This window comes from Pseudoliparis swirei, chromosome 9 (assembly GCF_029220125.1).
Source record: "Pseudoliparis swirei isolate HS2019 ecotype Mariana Trench chromosome 9, NWPU_hadal_v1, whole genome shotgun sequence".
NCBI classification, from domain to species: Eukaryota; Metazoa; Chordata; class Actinopteri; order Perciformes; family Liparidae; genus Pseudoliparis; species Pseudoliparis swirei.
This window is the reverse complement of record NC_079396.1, coordinates 5,729,900-5,752,126: the sequence shown is the minus strand read 5'-3', so window position 1 is coordinate 5,752,126 and position 22,227 is coordinate 5,729,900. Positions and strand designations below refer to the sequence as shown.

Below are 22,227 nucleotides of genomic sequence, written 5' to 3'. Positions count from 1 at the left end.
TTATGATACACAACCGTCTCTTTAAACAACCTCCCAAAAAATGAAAATAAAAATCAACAAATGTGAATTTGTCACTATAACACTGTTGAACTAGAACGGGCACTCGGTAGAGCGCAGACCTTCGCATATCACAAGATTGGGCATTGAATTATGAACATGTTGGCATTAGTTGCCAATTGGATAAAAATTGACCGTGCTATGGTAAAAAGAAGATGTTGACCTTTTCATGACCTTGACCTTTGACCCAATTGATCCCAAAATCTAATCAAATGGTCCCCGGATAATAACCAATCATCCCACCAAATTTCATGCGATTCGGTTTAATACTTTTTGTGTTATGCGAGTAACACGCATACAAATAAATAAATACACGGCGATCAAAACATAACCTTCCACATTTTCAATGCGAAGGTAAAAATAAAGAAAAGATCACCCGTGTTTAATGAATTTGACTCACTGGAAGACACTTAACCCTCCGTGCTTATGTATGCAGGAGCTTTGAGCACATGTTCTTCCACATAAAACATTGACATAAAAAAATAAAAATATCCAGCATTATTCCATGTTGACTAGCTTGCGGACTTCTTCTTTTTTTTTAACCTTTGTAAAGACTCTGTTCATTTTTACGAGACAAAAGCTTGTTTGAATGCCGCTTCTTTTTTTTCTTTTTTTAAACAAAAGAGTTTATATCCGAATGTATTTTTGCCACAGTGCAAACTATTTGTGAAGTACTTACAGAGCGGCAGTCAGAGAGATGCGGTTCATCTCCTGGTGTTGCTGCTAAAAGACGTCTGAGGGCTCTTGAAGTTGATGTTCTCGTACACGCTCGACGAGTCAGCGTTTGTCACCCTACAGCAGCGACACAGCAGAGACATTCACGGTTCAACTCCAAGCCCGTTTTTCGGCTCCATGTTCTGCGATCACATGTTCAAAATCCGTCGCACTTACACGGAAGAGGAGCGCGACGACGCCACGTTGGGCTTGGGCCTCGAGTTGGTCGTCTGGGGATACTGGATATTAGAATATTCCCTCTCCTTCAGCTTATTCCTCTGCAACGGGACGACACATGAATCAGACTCGGTAACGAGACTATTTAAAAGTACATCCAGGTTGTAACAGGTTCTAGGCGGTCACATGCGGGTTTCACGACACATTTTTCCAAAAAGTTTCTTCCCTGCCAGTCATACTGATGGCAAAACAGAAGTATTGAGAAATGTGTACCATCTGTGAAAATGTGCAATCGTCCAATCTGTGCAATATCCCCACATAACCTTCCCCCAACACCTGAAAATGTGCAATATCCCCATATAACTGCCCCCTTTCCACTTTGTCTTTTCAAAAGCTAGGAACAGCACAAGACTATTTATCTATGTATTAACCTCTGCCCTCTCCTTTTTTATGTTGATAACCTTTCTTCTTCTTCTTCTTATTATAGTGTGTTTGTACCTCTGTTTATTCGGAGAGCCCTGCAAATCAATTCCAATGTGTCTGGACTGTTGGTCTAGGCACATAAAGCAAATAAAAAACCTTGAACCTTGATAGGGTAGACACTAATCCCTGATCCCCTGCAGCTGAGGCCAATTAGGCTTATTCCCGGCACCTGTTCCCTGAGCCACCCCCCCACACACCTCCACAGCTGAGTCTAACCATGCCCCCCAGCCACCCCACAGGTCTTAACAGACAGTTTGTGAGGGCTTTCAAACTGTCTTTGTTCATGTTGCTGCAGTACCTGCTCCTCCTCCAGTCTCTTCTGAGCGGTGTCTATGTACTGCTGCACCGCCATGTAGATGAACTTATACTGGGCTTCAGTCTGCACCATGCCCGACCGCTGCTGCCTCACCCTCTGGATGGTCTTCGGCACGTCGATGTCGCAATCTAGACCTAAACACGAGCGTGAACGCACACGTCCAGAAGTTAGCGAGAGAAACAGCGTTGAGATTTCACGATACGTTTCATTATTCCAGTCTCCCACCTTGGCGGTTGATCACATCAATTAGGATGTCGATGACGATAATGGTGCCCGTCCTGCCGATGCCTGCACTGCGGGGGGGGGGGGGGGGTCAACAAGGGAATGATTGTTAGTGTCAAGGAGACAAATCAAAGTACTTACTAATAAAACAGCATATTTGATTTGATCCAGATAGTTGTGGAGAGTGTTACATTAGCGTCAAGACCCAGGGTTCAATGGATTTTCATGACTTACTTAAATTTACATGACCAAACATTTTATGAAATGTCGGTGTTTACGCGAGTATACCTTAAAAGACACAACTGAATGAGAGACAATAAGTTGGATTAAAAGAAAACATATTTATATAAAGGTTTATTCTTTTAATCAAACTGCATGAATGAACATATGAATATAACATGTCCATGACTTTTCCAAAACTTTTGGGATTACATTTTTTTCAAGGACTTTTTTCAGAGATGGAAATAACCATTTTTTTAATTCAAGGACTTTTCCGGGTTTTCCATGACCGATGGACAGAAGACGAGAACGGAGACCGTTGATGCTGCTGCAGTTTGTATTGATGTGGGTGCACACTGCTGCTGATCTTGGTATTAAAGTCATTATCCAGTGGTTTTTTCTTTGTGTTGTCTTTTTGCATCCATGTATTCCATTTCTACTTTAATTATATTTAAAATCAAGTGTGTTATTTTTCCACCTTATTTCAAATTAATGATGGCATTCCATCCCTATTTTATGTTTAAAAGTCTATTATTATTCATCGTAAAGCACTCGGGCTGCATATATTGTACGAGAGCTGCTATACCAATAACGTGTATTATTACAAACAGTCACCCGTCTGCTATGAAATAAATAATAAAACAATACATAAATACTGACTATAGCATAACCAATTTAGATTGTGCCATTTCAAATAGTTCCTGCTGATTAGTTAGTGGTCCTAAAATCAGGTTTTTATGGCGCTAGTTTAGCGTAGACGTAATGCCGGTAAGTAGGGAAAAGTATTAACCTTAATTATAGCGCACCCAAGTGGCAAATTAAATCCTAATTTCATCCGTTCATATAGCGAGCGCCATAATTCTTGCCATGTTGATGAAAGCGGGAGTCGACACAGAGAAGGACAAAAAGGAGACGAGCAAACAGCGACCCACACGGAGGGGCTCACCCAAACGGGAAATCCCCTGTGTGTTTACACATGTGCAGGTGTGTGTGTGTGTGTGTGGGCGTGTGTATACACACACACACACACAGATGCTTGCACATGGTTCAGGTACTTGCCTGCTGGATTAGATGTAACTCCAGTGGAGGACCAGATGGACTCTGCTGGGTCTCAAACCTTTTGAGCCAACTCTCCTGTTTTCATCTACTTCTAGAAGTCCACAGATCCAGGTGTGTCTTTGCAACTTATCCCTCGTAACGCAATTATTACCTTCGGACCAAACCTTCTGGCCGTATGACCGCTCCTTCTACCCGACCCGACCGTACTTAACTCGGGACCGAACCCCGTGACCAGTTTCTGTGGCTGTACCTGCAGTGGACGACGATGGGCCCGGTGTCTGGAATGGTGCTCTGGGTGCGGTTGACCTCCTCCAGGAACCAGAGGACGCCGCCGGGCTCATTGGGCACGCCGTGGTCCGGCCAGCTCAGGTACTGGTAGTGCCAGATGTACCTCAGAGGCTCCTTCTACAAGACAAAGGCTTTATTTTAACTTGAATGATGTTTACTTTGGGTATGTAACATATGTTCTCTTCCCTCCTCCCTCTTCCCTCTTCCCTCCTCCCTCTTCCCTCCTCCCTCTTCCCTCTTCCCTCTTCCCTCCTCCCTCCTCCCTCCTCCCTCTTCCCTCTTCCCTCTTCCCTCTTCCTCCTTCCTCCTCCTCCCTACTATGGATCTGCAGTGCTCATTAAAAGGCTTACAGAAAGGAATAGTATACTAAATGAGCCAATTCAAGTGTTTTTAAAATAGTTTTTTTTTTCTTTCCAAAATCCCAGTCACTCCAAAGTGTCCTCTTTGTGTTGCCGTTGACTTGCTGTCCTGTAATGAAGGGATACTCTCTGGTGGTCGCATGCAGACTCCGTTTCAGTTGCAGCAGCTTTGCGGTCACGCCGGTGCGGCGAGCAGCCGAGGATGCTGGAAAATGTTTTTTTGTTACAAAAAAAGGGGATTTGTGGATTCTGGCCCCAATTTCTTACAGCGGAGGGACCAAAATGTTGGACCAGTCTGAACAAACGGATCACAAGCCCCTTCCTTTGACCAGTATAAATAAAACATGCCTCATGTCAACGTGGAAGGACGGCGCTGTCCACCCGAGGCTCTTGCTGGTCCAGGAGATTGACAGGAGTTCTTGAGAGTGAGTGACGTGTAAGCAAACTTGTGGTGTGTGTAGCGGTGACTCACCAGAACACAAAGGTTAGCAAGAAGCATCGCTTGGGGTGCGGGGGGCATTTTTTTTGGAAAACCAATATCGCCAGCTTAATCTCAGACATTACAAACCAATATCAAATCCTCCCTTTTGAATGAAAGAACAACTTTAAAGCCGAATGCTCTTTTGATCTTATTCCCTGGCAAGCAAGAGAACCGTGTCTCTTCTGCCATCTTCTACCCTTTCCTATATTTGCTATTCATGAGATGCGTGCAGTTGATCTTTGAGTAAACACGGGCGTGTGCTGTAGGATCATGTGTGTGTGTGTGAGAGATGGGCGTGATGATCTGACCCCAGGTCAGTGGGCCAGCTCTGATTGAGCACACGGCGTTCCCTACCCGGTCCAGACGGGTCACTTCCAGCTTCCTCAGGATGTAGTCTTGCGCGGGCCGCTCGTCCACATTCCTCACCAGCACCTTCCCGAACTCCTTCGTGCCGTGGAGGTCGGGCCAGTAGCGGACACACTTGTTCTAAATCGGAAGGGACGCACACACGCACAAACACACTCAATACATAAATAAAAGAGTTGGGGTGAGAAAAGAAAAGGCTACTTGCTCGGAAACATAATTCACAGAAACATTTCTTTTCAGTGAGCTTACCTCTCGTGTACAACATAATGCATACGGGTCATTATCACTTCTTAAAACTAATTTTCATAGAACAGCTTTTAAGTGATGTCGTCCTTTTATGCAGTTCTTTGGTTCCCCTAATTTAGTTTGCCTGTTTTTTATTTAATTTTATATTTGTATCTTACTATTCTATTTGTTTTGCCTTGATTCTCTGTAGAGCACTTTGTAAACTTCGTTTTTAAAGGAGCTATATAAATAAAGTTATTATTATTATTATGATTATTATGATCTTTTACAGGCCCTCGGCTGAACTACAAGCGGTTGTGTGTCGGCGGAAGCTCGGCGCCGGTTGCTCACCCGCCCCCGCTCGACCTCCTTCGTGGTCATGACGATGACGTGCGTGTTCTCCTGATACACCATCTTCCAGAAGTCGACGACCGTGTTCTGCAGGCACCCTTGGGTGGCGATGAAAACCTTGCCTGCGTCCACGAGGCTCCCCTCATCGTGCAGACTCTGGAGGGATCAGGCAATGACGCGTTGGATTAGGCACGCCGCGGACACACTAGAGTCACGCTGCTTATTAAATAGGTTGTTTATTGTACTGGGTGATAGATGTATGACTTTGGCGATTCATTTTTACGTGAACATTCTGCATCAACGGCATCTTTTGGGAATCTACCGTTACCGATGGACGGCCGGGCGTACTCACTCTGATGTAGTTGGCGTTGATGTAGTCTGAACCGGGGACATCTGGATCCGTCTCCCTGAGTTCCACCCGAGTCGTGTCGACTGAAAAACAAGTCAAACTGTGACCGTTTTCTGAGATCATGCACAGTGTTTTGTTGTTGTTGTTTGTTTCAAAACTAAATGTCAATTGAGAGGCTGCGAGCTATCAGAGCGGAGATGTTCACACTCTGCTGAGGCCTCCATGTTGTCTGATGCATATTTGTGTCATTCTTTCCACAGGAAGTGGGAGAGACAGGAAGCGGCGCTGCGTGACTCACAGGGGAGGATGTTCTTGTATCTGTTTTTACTCTTGTTTTCTGGCTTCTGGCCTTCTTTCCGGGGATAAAGCAGTTTGCACTCCTGCTGCTGAAGTACCTGGGAGTCGAAGATGAGAGAGGAACTAATTAGAAAGCCAGACGGTTTTAAGAAACTATTAATTCGGAGGTTTTAGACTCTCTAGTGGACTATAGAGCAGACATTCCTGGCAGTGGTTTCACACAATTCCCCTGATCAACAGGTGGCTGCAATTCAGCAAGAGACACAGCAATGCGCTGACACAGGCCGAGAAGAACACAGTTGCATTTTGGGTTGGAGAAACACTGAATTTGAACATCATTTTTTGCTTGGTGCGAAGGGAACATTTAATTCTGCGTTTGAAAAGTGTAATGGGCATTTAATGCAGTAGGGGTCACCCTGGAGTGTGTGAGCAGAAACAGAGAGAAAAGAGTTTCAGGACACTTCCGTCATTCCCTCTCCGGGAATTCATTTTGGATGCATTCGTACATTCATCTAAAGTTCTTTAGACGTAGTAAGGTGAGCAGATATTTGCCCTAAAATAAAGCCAGATAATAGCTCATCTGGCATAATATTGTGTCACCCTCACCCGCTTCAGCACAGAGGAAGTAAGGTGATTTTAATTCATTTGGAAAGGATTTGTACCTCAACAAAGTTTTTAACCCAGGGGTAGGAAATCACCCAAAACTACGATCTTTACTTTGGGCCATTACATACAAAATCATATTTTATGTGATATGTATAACTGATAGAAGTTTATGTGAGGGTGAGGTCCTGGGACAGGGACGTTGTCTGTGTACCGATTGTAAAGACCTCCGAGGCAAATTCGTAATTTATGATATTGGGCTATATAAAATAAACTACAGTATAATATGAAATGTATATGACAAAGGACCGTGATGGAAATACTGTTTACTCCTGTGTTACTGGAAAAGCAAGAAAGACATCAAATTTAGAATTAAAATCTGGAATGAAATATATTTTTTAAATATATAAAACTCTTGAACCTAAAGTGACTCGAATTCTAAAATTATCAACAAAATTCAGACTTTAGCCGACCTGCCGATACGTCTTTAACCCTCCTGTTACCTTTACATTTACTAACATATTTTACCATCGGGGTCAATTTGACCCCAGCAATTAAAACCTCCAGAAAATTATTAGAATTAATATTGTTTCCCAAGTTTAAGTGTGAAGTACTTTATGTTTGTTTGTTTGTTGACTACCTAAATAGCCCTTTAAATATATACAAAAGTTGATATTTCTTATATGTTTGACACAGTGAAAAACCGCCTGGGGTCAAATTGACCCGAAAGAACACCAACATTTAACATTGAATGGGGTCAAATTGACCCGAAAGGTAACAGGACGGTTAAGAAAAGCAAATCCCCATTGCATGATTCTGGCGCTGGTCCTCTTCAGGCTACGTACCTCAAATTCTTCCCAGAATCCCTGTTTGGGTTTTTCCGAGTTGTCCGCTACTTTGTTGAGCTCTCGTACCCGGTTCTCAATGTTGGCTGCGTTTATCCTCGTGGCGTTAAACGGCTGTCGTCACGTTGGCACACGGAAAAATGAAAACGAGTCAATGGAGGAAAACAAAGTAGTTCATTATAAACATTTTTTTTTAAACACAATTTGGATTGCGGTTTCAATTAACCAGCGTATTGCGACATCGGGCAGAAGATTCCCCGGACCTCTTCCGTACCTGTTTGAGGTGCACTACGATGCCACTCTTCTCCACCATGGGGTTCTTCTTGTAGTGATCCACCAGGTCGGCCAGGGTCTCGAACCGCTCACCGCCGCCCACGTCGTATTTACCGTCCTGCTGGAGCATCGACAGGTCAGCGTCAGTAACAGCCGGTCTGAGGCGTTCCTTGAGCTGCGACGGCTAACGTAGCCCGACAGGTGAGAGGGGAGAGTCATCTCACCTGGGAGCGTATCATGACGTGGGTGACCTTGGTCTTGCGGTCCACGTTGTCGTGTTTCTCCTCGTTGGTGAGAACCGAGAGGACGAAGTCGCCCGGTTTGCTCTGGCTCTCGCGCACCAGGAAGCTACCGGCTTTGCCTTTGTCCGTGAGCAGTTTCTCTGCATCTCGCCCCGCCAGGTGTCCGTGGTACCACCTGGCCGGGGAGGGAGAGAACACACTTTGATGAGACACCGCATGTAAACAACTTGAAGAATACTTTGCGTATGCACACATCTAGGCGGTGACTGAATCAGTTGGAGTCATGTCTCTGGGCAACAGCTGCATTTAAGTCCAGTCTTCATTACATTACACGATACGTCATTTACTAGACGCTTTTATCCAAAGCGACTTACGATTAGTGCATACGATCACGAGTACAAACTCAGAACAACAAGAATCCAGAAAGGAGCATTTCTTCAAGAAAGTCAAACTATTCAGTCTCATTTTAGGTCTGATTTTGGCTTCTAAAAACTCCTGGGGGAAATATCAGGCCCTTTGAGCTGCTCAATGCATCACTATGTTCATCCGCTGGCCTCAAACTGCGTCCGTCTGAAGATTTGTGCCAAGCAGCTCGTGTTCATTGTGTTTTAAAAGCTTTCTTTCGCTGAAAACATCCCTTTTTACATAGTCCACATTGTTTTAACAACGGCATTTTGATAAAATGTTCATTTCACAAAGAATTACAGCCACTTAAAGTGATGCCCGAGGACATTCAGGGTCAAAAAACAAAAAGGACACCAAAAGGAAACATGCAACCGTTTCAAAGACACGGTGAACGTCAGTGTTGACTGTTTCAGACCGGCTGGCTTCGCTGCACCGTCTCTGAAAAGGACGACAGCGGTGAGCCGAGACCAGACCGGCAGCGCCCTCCCCTTCAGAACGACCTACCGGAGGGGATAAGGCTTGCAGAATCAGTAACTTCTTTTAAATCACTTCTTAAAACCCATTTTTATCGAACAGCTTTTAAGTGATCTAGTCTTTTTATGCAGAACATTGGTTCCCCTAATTTAGTTTGTCTGTTTTTAATTTATTTGTAATTTATTTCGTTTTTTTATTTATTTTTTATTTTAATTTTAAAATATACTTTTAAATGTAATATTGGTTTCTTGCTATTCCACTTGTTTTGCTTTGACTCTGTGGAGCACTTTGTAAACATTGTTTTTAAAGGTGCTATATAAATATAGTTATTATTATTAATTGCTTTGAGGATGCATTTGGGTACCTGCCACTGTTTATGCAGGTGGACAGAAGTGCAAGCTGAATAGATAGATAGATAGATAGATATATACTTTATTAATGGGAAATTTAATTTGAGTGTACAAGAATACAACAACAAAAAAAAAAAAACACAAAAAAATAAGAAGGGTTAGGTTGGGTGATAGCAAAGTGGTCTGCTGGGCAAGAGCCTCATAGTTGCTGCAGGAATGTTTCTCTGCATCTCTGGCAGCGGAGCGTGAGGGAGAGGCCTGGTGGAGAAAGTACTCTCCTGGAGGTGGGTGAGGTGGTGGAGGTGGGGGGGTTGTTTCTTCAACGACAGTTTCTTCACACCCCTCTCCACCACCTGTTCCAGGCAGGTGCTCCAGCTGGCAGCGATGGAGCCAGCCTCCCCCCCCACCCAGTTTGTTACGGCTGCTGTCAAGACGGCAGGTGATGCCCTGCCCCAGCAGACAATGGCAAAGTGCATGGCTTGGTGTAAAGCCGACTGTAGAATAAACGCGATCTTGCCCTGCACACAGGAGGATTTGCTGGACTTCCAAGAAAAAGAGCTCCTCTCTTCCCTTCTACACAACGTGTGGGATTCCAGTTCAGTCGAGCTTGGGCTAGAGGAGGGGCAGGTACTTCCACTCCTCCACTCCTGTCCCGTCCCAGGACAGGAGAGTCAGAGGTGTAGGAGCTCCCTCCTCCCCTCCAGTCACCTGTCTCTCTTCTTGGCCGGTTCACACCGCCTCGGTGGTCTATCGTCTCATCACTCAACAACTACACTACACCCCCACCCTCCTCCTCCTCTCCCCCCCATCTCCTCCCCCACCATCCCTGCAGAATCAGACCGCAGCAGATACTGGCATACTCCGTGCATGTTGTACTGGGAAGTGGTGTACAGGGTGAAGAGGAAGGAGACAGAAGGAGACTGTGGGGTTCTGACCAACACCACAGACAGCACACACAGCACCTGACAAACTGTGTCTGCTGTGGTCTGTGGTCAGCCTGTGAGGATCAGTGGTGGATGGTGGACACACACACTCACACCCCGCTTCTCAGCAGCAGCAGTGGCTGGATGGTGTTAAATGCTAAGAAAGTGACTCTCACAGAGACAGAGGTTCCACTCCATCCAGTCCAGACAGGCTGAGCAGCAGATGATGAGCCTGCCCATAGGCCCTCCAGGCTGTCCACCGGCCAGCAGAGGGAGGTCCAATGGCAGATCGATGATTTCACTGGAGCCCGGAGGTGGGCCGAGCACCAGATCAGCCCATCCATCACCACGGAGACATGGCGGCAGAGGGAGGAAGGCCTGCGGCCAGATTCTGGGGACTTGCTGGGACACTGGGACAGGGACACAGCACGGGGACTTCCCCAGCTCAGCCTCAGGCTGAGGTTGAAGAGTGCGCTGCAGGACACCAGACAGCTGGGTGGTGAGGTCTGTAGGACTCTGGGAAGGATGCCATCATTCTCTTCACTCTCAGCCTGGTTTTGGTTCTCCAGCTGTCTTCTCACCTGGTCAGTCAGAGAGGGAGGAGAGAGAGGGAGGAGTTATTGAGGCTATTGTTATTGAGTGCTCAGCAGGGGGGGGGAGGAGGAGGGGAGGAGGAGGGGGAGGAGGTGTTTGGGGAGAGACGTGTGGACTGAAACCTGTGAAAAAAAAAAACAGTTCAGCGCTCCCCTCCAGGGGGCCCCTGGCCCTGTCTCCCACCCCTGAGCCAGCCACCTCTCTTCTTGCATGCCAGACCACACCCCTTTGTTGTTGTTGTTGTGGAGCTGGCCTCAGCTTCCCCTCCAGGGAGTCCCCTCCTCCTCCTGAGCTTCAGGTTGCGCTGGGCTTTCCTCAGCTCCTGCTGTCTCCAGACCTGAGCAGCTTTTCTTCTAAGAAGCGCCTTCAGGTCCCTGGTGATCCAGGGGCTTGTTGTTGGGGAAGCAGCGCACAGTCCGTGATGGGCATGCTGGTGTGTTCACAGAATGATGTATTGACGGTCGGGGGTCATCATGTCCTCTCCCTCCGTGTCCCACACAGCATCCCCAGTCCGTTGACTCGAAGCAGTCTCCTGTAGCCGTTAGGCCGTATAGACCACCTCCCACCTCACAGTCCTGGTGGTCACCGCAGCCCTTCACACCAGAGGACCATGTCAGCCGGACCAGACCATCATGATCATCAGACGGGGGGGGGGGGGGCAGGGCTGTGTAGAAAGCCCTTAGTATTAGCATACAAAGTCCAGAGTTTTTTATGTTCCTTAGTTGGGCAGTCTATGTATTGATGGAAGGTTGGCAGAGCTTTATCCAGTGTGGTGTGGTTAAAGTCACCAGTGAATATGTCGTAAGAAATGATTACATCACTTTTTTTCTTCCTTTTAGAGTCTCAATGTTACGAAAGCGGCCTCGAAGCTTCAAACTATTCGGTACGGCCTATAAATCGTCTCTGACGGCTGCCTTACGTGCAAAGGCCCCCCGGCCGGGCACGGCGATGAGTAATGCACGGAGACACCGGCCTCAACAAAACGCATACCGGAGGACTTTTTATCAGCCTACGTCCTCCTCACTCACAAGGGGATGAGGAGATGAGAGGAGATGAGAGGAGATGAGAGGAGATGAGAGGAGATGAGAGGGATGCCGAGTGCCTATATTTTGCTTTTCAAGTTTCACACATTCCTCCAATGTACTAACAAGAACACTGCAAGACCACTTGTTCAACCACTCGGTGATAGGGACGGGGAGAATATTTATATCAATATTGTGATATTAATTTGAACCATATCAATCTGTAGCGATGGCTCAGAAAAGTTCCCTCCGACACATGACGGGAGATCTGCTCCTACTTCTCCCTATTTACATAACAATGTACCGTCTGAATGTTCAACTGTGAAGACGTGAGAATAAAGTTTGTTTTCTTTAAACGCAGATCTCAAAGCTGCCTTCGGGCTCAACGTTCTGGAAATGCATCCCGAGCACGCCGAACTTTAATCAACTATTATTAAATGCCCCAAAACGCTCCGCTGTATGCGAGCGTCTCGAGTGTTGGTGCGTTTGTGTGTGTTTTTTGCCGGCACCTCTCGGAGGTGGGGTCCTTGCAGTTGAGGGGGTACTTGAGCTCGATGACATGGCCGTTCCTCTCGCGCAGCAGGTCCTGTTGTTCCGTGTAATACTGCACCAGCTCGGCCAGCGTGGCGAACTTCTCGCCTCCGTACAGGTCGTAGTAGTCGCCCGAGTTCTGGATCTTAATGTGGGTCACCTCATCGCTGCGCCTGTGGGAAGAAATGGAGTTCATGAGTTAGTTACGGCGTGTGTGTGTGTGTTCCTCTTGTTCGCGTGGACCCTGCAGACAACACTCAAAACACACACATTGACATTCAACTCAATTTCAATTCAGTTTATTTTGTATAGCCCATTTTCACAAATTACAATATTTGCCTCAGAGGGCTTTACAATCTGTACATATAGACATCCCTGACCTTTGACCTCACATCGGATCAGGAAAAACTCCCAAACAACCCTTTCACGGAAAAAAAAAAAAGGGAAGAACCAACAACTGAGGAGGATCCCTCTCCAGGATGGACAGGTGTAATAGATGTCATGTGACCAGAAGGAATCATTACACACACATTAACACACAGTAACAACACAATCGTACATGCACACACACACACAGCCACCCACACACATGTTCTCATGCTCACACAAACAAAATCAAGAGCGCCCTGTAACCACTTTGTCGCCCACGCGTACTCACAGAGCATGAATTCATATACAATACGACATTTCCAGCTTCACGAGCCATCTGCTCCTCATTTTTCTCAAAAAGCACGTCGAGTAATCTGTATAAATAATGATAGCACGGACGTTACTGTTCAATATAAAAGAGTAACCGTGCCGACACCACAATGATTTAAACAAATGTGCCACAAGCTACAACAGGAAGGGAAAAATGTGAGGCGTCAAAGCCGCAGTGATTAAAAAAAAAAAACACTGATCCCTTTTTATCACCGCGGATTTATCTCTAGGACTTTTGCAAATATAAACAACACAGATCTCACCGAGGGGATCATCCCTTCTTCTTAACGCTCTGTCGTTTTTCATATTTGCAGGACGGCTGTGTCGTGATTGCAGAACAATACGAGAGAATTGCGTGCAGCCGCCGCCGAGCGCACGGGCCGATAAGCCAGAAAACATTTGGTCGGCTTCCACTTTGCATAATTTTCAAAGTCCCCGGACTGGATTGGAGACGTGCGCACACATCTCAGACACACGCACACACACGCACACACATCTCACACACACACACACACACACACACACGCAGACACATGCTTTAAAATATAGTTGCCAGGAAGCAAGTGAAGAACTAAATGTACTATTTTTCCCCCCATTTTCCGTCTCCAGTGACTTGTTCAGACATGTTTCTCCAGCAGAGGTAAACAAAACATCCTGTAAACGTATTTAAGTGTGACGACAAACGACAGAGGCAGCCGGGACTACGTGACCCACAATTCATTCTCTCTCTCTCTCTCCCTCCCTCTCTCCCTCTCTCTCTCCTTCTCCTTCTGCACACGGACTACGTCTAATGGTCATTTCAAACGGCACACATTATACCATTTTTCTCGTCGTCCTCGTGAATTTCCCTTTAGTTCCTTCTTTCCTTCCTTCCACTCAACATCGTGTAAATCCTTTCCTTCCTTTGCTCCGTCCTATATATCCAGCTCTCTCTCTATCTTTATCTTTCTCTCTCTCCTTTCCACCACCCCTATCTCCCAGTATGTCCTGATAATTGATTTATGGCTCAGTGAGTGGCTGTTGGCAGGGCGCCACAGGTCTCCTCAACTTTTGGGCCCAAACCCCCTCTTCCTTTTCTCTCTCTCTCACTCTTTCTCTCTCCCTGAGTTTAACGGCATTAACTCTGGAACGAGCCAACCACGTCCTAGTCGATTTTTATTCCCGTCCCCGCTCTGCCTCATTCAAGCAGATAACCTTTATGGATTTATTATGATACGGCGGTTTTCTTGCCAGAGAGAAGTCGGCCTCGTGTCTCCTCAGATGTTCTGTTATCCATGCTTTAGTGAAGACGAGTAAGAGGTGTGACTATGATTAGATCAGGACACAATCCATCGCTCTGTTAGATATGCCGGGGTCTATTTGTATCCTACGAACCTACACAACAAAATGCACTCGAATAACTCAACACAGTGACTGGCAAATAAGAAAAAAGACACAAAGATGATGCCTGTTGTGGCTCCTAAATCCTACCATGGTGCATGAATTAATTAACAAATTCAGAAAATATTTTTTGTAGTTTAAATTTAAGTGTAGCTATGTTGGAACACTGAGGCCTTTTAGACGAGTCAGTCGCCTCATTTTCCAATCAGCTTCGTTCCTATTCCTGACTGAAGTTCTGTACTTTACGAAATCGGTGTGCACGTTTCTCAGCGACATCGAGGATGATGATGATGATGCTGATGATGTTAAGTGTTGCTCACAAGTTTTGGGATTCATATCGGATATGTTGCTTTCTGTTACAGGCGATACCATAAAACCAGGACGTGTAAAACGTGGTTTTATCGAAGAAATATATTTTTCTTTTCAGATTTAATTTTCTTGAGGCCAACTGAATCGATAAGAATGTCGGACAGGAATATATAAGCGTTATCCTTCTGCCTTCTCAGTCATACTGTAGACTAGATTGGATATAGGCGTCATATATTGTATTGTGTGTGATGGCTGAGTAACACACCATGACTAAGTGCAAAAGAATGCAAAATGTAAAGCGGATTTGAGCCTATCGGCGCAAGCAAGACGGACTTTTAACAAAACGAGAAGAGAACAGGATATGCTGTGGGGTCGAACAATCTTTACTGCGCAATTATTTTGGTGATACGACGGCGTCCTGCTTTACTGGAAAGACAAATCCAGCCGATGCACGCAAGGCAATTTCGTCCTCGAGCGTCCTATCGAGGGCAGAAGCGCTCTGTGTGTGAACGCAGCGTTGTCGCTCGGCTGCAGCGTAACGGACCACATCAGTGTGCAGGATAGTAGCCAGAACCAGTGAAGCCTCTCCGGTATTTGGATCAGTCGGATTAAACTAAACTAGATGCAGTGATGAGATGAGACACACTGTGTAGACCCGGAATATACACATTTTTTTATTCTTTACAGCCTGAAACCACTGAGAAATCCCTTTTATTATACTCGGCGCACTTATCAAATTGAGGGCGATAAAGTTTTTCCGCCTGCATTTACAATTACACTTTCGAGTCTCTACAGACGACGACACTGGTTTACTTTGTTCACCCGAATCCTAAAAGGAGGCTCGTTGGGAGTCGAGTATAAAATATGAGATGTTGCATCAGGTAAATGTGCTCGCCGTCTCGAGAGCTTGCCTTGAGGCGGTGTGAAGAAAAAACAGGACGGAAAAAAACAGGCATAAAACCAACGCATCATTCCTCAGCTCACTTCTGGAGGTTAGGCAATTGGAGCCCAGAGGCGAGACCAACATCAGACGTCTTTCAGTTTTCCCCCGATGACGACTCACTCAGTGGACGACCGATATCGAGGGGTTAAAACTACCAAACAAGAGCTTCTCATTGTGCTGCTAGGAAGATTCAGTTGTAAACAACAAACCTCCGGATTAGCTCCGTCATACAACAGCTGTCATGAAGGTTTTCTGTATCCTCATGCTTTCTTTGCATATAAAAAAATACTTGAAGATATTTGTTGCAGCTTGCTCGCAAAAAATCAGCTGACATTTAATCAGGTGAATCGTACATGCAAAAGAAAGAAAGGAAAAAAAGGACAGACTTAACCCTCCTGTTACCTTCAAATGTACGAACATCTTTTACCCTCGGGGTCAATTTGACCCCAGCAATTAAAACCTCCAGAAAATTATTAGAATTAATATTGTTTCCCAAGTTTAAGTGTGAGGTACTTTGTTTGTTTGTTGACTACCTAAACAGCCTTTAAATAAATAAAAAAGTTGATATTTATGTTTTGATCGCCGTGTATTTATTTATGTATTTATTTGTATGAGTGTTACTCGCATAACTCAAAAAGTATTAAACCGAATTACATGAAATTTGGTGGGATTATTGGTTATTATCCGGGGACCATTTGATTATATTTTGGGATCGATCAGGTCAAAGGTCAAGGTCATGAAAAGGTCAAAATCTTCTTTTTACCATAGCGCGGTCAATTTGTATCCAATTTGCATGCAACTAATGGCAACATGTTCATAATTCAATGCCCAATCTTGTGATATGCGAAGGTATGCGCTCTACCGAGTGCCCATTCTAGTTCTTATATGTTTTACACAGTGAGAAACAGCCTGGGGTCAAATTGAACCCAAAGAACACCGATGCGTACGAGTTGTGTTCAGGACATTGAAAACATATCATGTGAATTTTAGGTTTTTCCAGTTGTCCCCAATAAATTAGGAAAAGTTATGAAATATGAAGAAAAAAAACGTGTCAATAATTTTTTTAGAGACATTAAACATTGAATGGGGTCAAATTGACCCCAAAGGCAATAGGAGGGTTAAACATTAAGCGTGGCTGTTCTACGGCCCGACAGCAGGCTACACGCGGCGGGCTGCACCGGGCCCGTTGTCACGGGGAGGGAAGTACGACGCCAGAGAACAAGGTTCCCCATCCGACACATGAATCAAGGAGCTGTTGAAACATGCTAATGAAGGCTCGTGGGAAACGAAAAAGAATGCCGTTTTGGAAAACAGTTTTCGTGATTAGCAATAATGATGGTGAAATGTTTTGTTTCCTATAAATAGTCTCGCTGCAGTGGAAACACATACGAGTAACCCTTAGCTGGTATTATATAATACAGGAGGCTAAAATGAAATCCATTTGCTCCCTGTGGGAACTTGAATTCTCTCTTAAGATTGCCCTTAAAATGTCTCCTGTGGGTCTTTAGAGTGAATAAAGAGCATGTAAAATGAGAGAACTTGACCAGACTGCTCTGGACTTGGATATAAGTAACACGCCAAACTTTTTTTTCTGCTTCAAACTTTCTTTTCCTCCCTGTTTTTCTTGCGAGTGTTATTGGAACTCTGAATTGATTACATTTTCAAACCCCTCAAGAAAGAAAAAAAAAGAAAAGCTCTCCGCCTTAAGTTGTCTTTTTCTTCCCTTCACCTCGCGGAGCAGAGAAGAAGAGAGGTGGCGGACATAAGAAGAGGAGGGGGGGGGGGGGGTAGAGGAGGGCAGATAAGTCAGTGAGAGCGTGTGGGTGGGGGGGGGGCAGCAGACTCCCCTCATCCATTACAATCTGAACATTCACAGTGACTATCACGCTCATAATGGCCTTGGTGAGATGAACCCTGGCTAATGACTGGCTAATTAGCCTCTGCTCTGATAAGACACTGTGTGTCTCTGTGTGTGTGTGTGTGTGTACTGGAGATTGAGTTAGAAAGCAGGGTGTGCGAGCTAAGAATAGCTTCGGTAGATACAGAATAATTGAGTAATTATCTTCAGTATGTTCCGATATTTCCTAAATTTCACAGACTGAGTTTGCCGCAGTGAAAAGCCTTCAAACACAAAAAGCCCCTGAACAATCGGATAAAAAAAAAGAAAGATTAAAAGATGAGGCTATAGAAATGTATGAGACATTCATATCATTTGTGAAATATCGTTTTTTTTACGCCGACGGCGGCGGTGCACAATACGTCGGTTATCGGGTCGAGGAGCAGAGCGGCGAACCTTTATGGTGGCCGTCTGTTTGTCACGGGAAACTTTTTTGTGCTGAAATATTTGACCATGCCCAAATCATACGGCGAGGAGAAACGAGATATACAGATTAATGTGTTCGTTAACGATAAGATTTTCCAACAAGATAACTACAATGGTGGTGTGAGCCTTCCTGGACCGGCGTCAAATTAAGCCCGCTGCAGGTTATTTTATTTTTTGGGGTTTTGTTTTGGGGGGTCCACAGTGATGTATATGTTGTGAGTGCTGTATTGGTTTATGTAGATATAAATGTGTACGGATGGGTGTATGTAAACTGTGTAGAGACTGTGGAGATGTATAAATGAAAGGAAACTGAGAGCCATACAAGGGGAGGGGTGGGATGGGGAAAAGTGTGTGTAATGTTTTTGTGTTGTTTTGTCTTGTTTTGTTTTCTCCTTGTTTTCATCTTATGTAAAAAAAAAATAAAAAAAACCATCATCCTTGTGTGGTGTTTCTACAAGGTTATACATTTGTGTATTTTCTTTTTGTAAAATAATATTTTCAGTATAACAAACTGTAAATGCTATTTCACTACAAATATCCAGTATAAAAATGTTTGTTAATAAAAATAAATCTTAAAAAATAAAAGATAACTACAATCGCCAGAATAAGTTCCCTGTAAATGTGATTAATCGATGTAAACCTCACGTCCAGTTCTAGATTCTACTAGTTCAAAAAGTTACAAACACCTGACACTTTGTTTAACCCTCCTGTTGCCTTCGGGTCAATTTGACCCGATTCAATGTTTAATGTCGGTGTTCTTTCGGTAGTCAACAAACAAACATAAAGTACCTCACACTTAAACTTGGAAAACAATATTAATTCTAATAATTTTCTGGAGATTTTAATAGCTGGGGTCATATTGACCCCATGGGTAAAATATGTCAGTAAATATAAAGGTAACAGGAGGGTTAAACATTGAATCGGGTCAAATTGACCCGAAGGCGGCAGGAGGGTTAATTGGGCCTTTTTGGAAGAGAGAATTAAACTGAACATTGGTCAATTTAATTCCTCGTGAATTCAATGTTTCATCTGCTGGAGGAAAACTGTTGTGTTACTCTCAACTCAGTCTCCCTTTAACACCAAGTCCACTTGCCTCCTCCTTCCTCTAATCTCAATGTGACCTACCTTCTCCAGCAGGCTGTGCACACAAGCCCCTTGGCCTGTGTGTGTGCGTCTGTGTGTGTCTGTGTGCACGTGTGTTGGTTGAAGCCGTGACCACAAACGGTGGCTGCGACCCGCTTTCACCAGCCCGCGTGTGTGAGATTTACGACACCGCACACACACAAACCACAGTGAAGGTCAAAGCGTTAACATGTCCCTCACCCTTTAATGTTATTTAACAGCTAGCAGCTGCCGGTCTAACTTCAACGTCACTGTCACACACACACACACACACACTTTTTTCCAGGCGCTTGGCCGGACAGATGTATCTCTTAAAAGCTTCCGTTGCCAGGGAAGTGCCACTCCTCCCACTCGCTCTTCTTGCCGTCTTTGTTTGTTTCCCGCTCGCTGTAATCACACAGAGTTCTCGTACCTACCAGAAAAGTTCCGCATTTACTGCAACACTCGGCGATTATACAGCGGGGGAAAGAGAGATGCGCTTCAGGGGCGCGGGCCGCACTCGGCCGTGCTGGTGCCGACTCGCCTCGGTGCCACCCTGCTGCGCCCGGTTCGTGACTCTCTGGCCGTATTTGTTACCAAATCTCAAATTCCAGATCTCCAATTCAACACGTCACCCTTTAAAAACTACCCGCGCAGGACTAATTCAATTCAGCCATTTTCGGAAGGGCAAAATGTGGCATCCGTCAAAAAGGAGCACGGCCTCCTCCTCCTCCTCCTCCTCACTCTCAGACTGAAAACAACAGCGGATTGGAAGACAATAAAAAAACAACCTATGAAAACGTCACAAATATCATTAGAGAGAGGAGCGTTCCACCTCTCTAGTCACCCACCCAGCCCCTCGACGCGGCTGTTCGCTCTCAGGGCTGAGCTTTGAACCGGTGGGAACAGTCCCGATTAATGAATAGCGAGGCCGGGAAAAGAAATCGATACAAAAACAACTAGAACGGGCACTCGGTAGAGCGCATACCTTCGCATATCACAAGATTGGGCATTGAATTATGAAAATGCGATTAGTTGCATGCCAATTGGATAGAAATTGACCGCGCTATGGTAAAAAGAAGATTTTGACCTTTTCATGACCTTGACATTGACCTTTGACCCGATCGATCCCAAAATCTAATCAAATGGTCCCCGGATAATAACCAATCATCCCACCAAATTTCATGCGATTCGGTTTAATATTTTTTGAGTTATGCGAGTAACACGCATACAAATAAATAAATAAATACACGGCGATCAAAACATAACCTTCCTCATTTTCAATGCGAAGGTAAAGAGGGCCAAAGAGGGCCAAAGAGGGAGTGTGGGGGCGAGGCCCTTACCTGACGGAGAGGGTGAAATCCCCCGGGTTGCTCTTGCTTGGCCGGGCCAGGAAACTGCCGTGGACGCCGCGGGTCAACAGGAGCTGCTCTGCCTCGATTCCAGTGATGTTGGGGTGGAACCACCTAAACAGCAGTGAACAGGGGGGGGGGACAAATAAATAAATAAATAAGCGTGCCAAAATTGTCTATAATGCCCGTTTTAGACCTGTGAAAAAGAGCTATCCAAGCCTTTTCTCCACCGTCATTGGACTGAAGGTTCATACAAGAAATCTGAATGCAAAGCCAAATTATAAATATCAAGCATTTCAACTGCATTTTAGCTCAACTATAAAGCAACTATAAGCGTTTTGTAGAATTTCCTCTGCAGCTGTCACGGCGGATGAAATGTCTCATGTTTCATGCGTGTAGCCGAAAACTGGCTTTATTCGAGTGCAGATGGAAACATTCGCTCGATTGTTAAAAGAGCAGCTTTACTACGACACAAAATGAGAAAAGCATTCGGACGGTGACACTTTATTTAGTTCCGGCTTTATTTAGCTTCAATGGGAGGAACTCGGCTAATATGCAGGAGCAGAGCAGCTCTGGGGGTGTGAAGTGTTGTAAACTCACTTCATTGGCCTTTGTGGGTTCATAAGAGCAGCTCCCAGACCAGCTTTGCAAGAGGACGTGCGCAAAGAACAAACTCAACCGAGATGACTTCGTGGCGTCTCGATCTTCTTGTCTCGTGTTCGTTGAATCTGATCGCTTCAGAACGCCGGATTTTATTAACATAGAAAAGGAAAAATAGCTCATTTGAGGCATTTGATTTACTCTGCTGCTGTGTCGTTATGGCTTAATAACAATGTTCATCTTTACGCTTACTTGAATGGTTTATTCCATAAAATCATCATTTACCAAAGATGTAAAAGCTAGTTAGTTAAATACAAAATAAATGACTACAGCGTCACACAGGTTGCATGCTGTTGTTGACACTAAGATTACTAAGATTTACTTGGAATAAAGAAATCATCAGTAAATAAATGGAGCGTCTCGCTCTTTCTCTCTCTCTCACTCTCGCTCTCTTTTTCTCGCTCTCTCTCTCACTTGCTCTCACTCTCTCACTTTTTATTAGGTAAAACATGTTTTATTTTTTATTGTTTTTGTTTTTATTTTAAACAACCTGATTTTTTAAAGCACTTTATTTTAAAGAATCTGTGTAAAAGCTAAAAAATGTGAATAAAGTGTTTAAAAAAAACTCTCTCTCTCTCACGTCATACAGTGCATGTCTTGTCCTGGTTTGGGAAAAAAGGGGAAGCGCACCCTCTTATTTTTTGGTACTGCACAGAGCGAACGATTCCTCTGTTGCAAAAGGCTGCAGGCAAATATTGATCCCATCCACTTCTCAGGTATGGCAACCGATTGTCTGTAGTGGAGAACAACGCCGCTCACCTCATTAGCTACTCACAAACCGTTTGTCAAGACAGACACGTCGGCACCAGACACTCACGCTGCCGCCGCGTCTGGAGAGCGAATCACTCCATAAAAAGATTGAAGCGGCAGCCGGGCGGGTACGGCGGTCCCAGTGAACGTCTGGATATCGGCCGTGAGGATTTAAAGCTCATGTTTAAGCGGGGATCATTGGGTTAAACCTCCCTAACTACTGTGTGTGCCATTGGTGGATAACCCAATGCACCATTCCCACTCCAGGGCACAATTGATTTTATAATAGGCTGTTTGGGTACGACTCAGATATTTAGGTATATTATTGTAGCAGGCCTGAGGCCGCCACCCGTGGGTTTCCCCCACCAGCACCAAGGATCCGCCAGACAGCACGAGGTGTTGTTCAAAGACATGTTTTCTCTGCTCACCCTCCACTCTCAAGTGGGAGCTGCTGACTGATTGCCAATCACCAGCAGCCGAGGCCA

At 45.0% G+C, this 22,227-nt stretch overlaps 1 protein-coding gene across 2 annotated transcripts in view; it reads right to left on the bottom strand.

Annotated features, from left to right (window-relative positions):
* Positions 1 to 22,227, bottom strand: part of ptpn11b (protein tyrosine phosphatase non-receptor type 11b) — a 33,719-nt gene that overhangs the window by 1,926 nt on the left and 9,566 nt on the right. Inside the window, exons 2-15 of one of the 2 annotated variants that reach the window (XM_056422511.1) lie at positions 20,324 to 20,446; positions 12,204 to 12,398; positions 7,909 to 8,101; positions 7,686 to 7,805; positions 7,412 to 7,525; positions 5,965 to 6,061; positions 5,670 to 5,749; positions 5,318 to 5,473; positions 4,730 to 4,861; positions 3,498 to 3,652; positions 1,973 to 2,040; positions 1,730 to 1,881; positions 949 to 1,049; positions 737 to 849 (exon numbers count right to left, since the gene is read on the bottom strand). In XM_056422511.1, the coding sequence (XP_056278486.1) occupies positions 762 to 849; positions 949 to 1,049; positions 1,730 to 1,881; positions 1,973 to 2,040; positions 3,498 to 3,652; positions 4,730 to 4,861; positions 5,318 to 5,473; positions 5,670 to 5,749; positions 5,965 to 6,061; positions 7,412 to 7,525; positions 7,686 to 7,805; positions 7,909 to 8,101; positions 12,204 to 12,398; positions 20,324 to 20,446 (1,774 nt within the window). In that variant the 3' untranslated portion in view covers positions 737 to 761. The remainder of the gene's footprint in view (positions 1 to 736; positions 850 to 948; positions 1,050 to 1,729; positions 1,882 to 1,972; positions 2,041 to 3,497; positions 3,653 to 4,729; positions 4,862 to 5,317; positions 5,474 to 5,669; positions 5,750 to 5,964; positions 6,062 to 7,411; positions 7,526 to 7,685; positions 7,806 to 7,908; positions 8,102 to 12,203; positions 12,399 to 20,323; positions 20,447 to 22,227) is intronic. The other variant, XM_056422512.1, reaches the window with a different exon arrangement.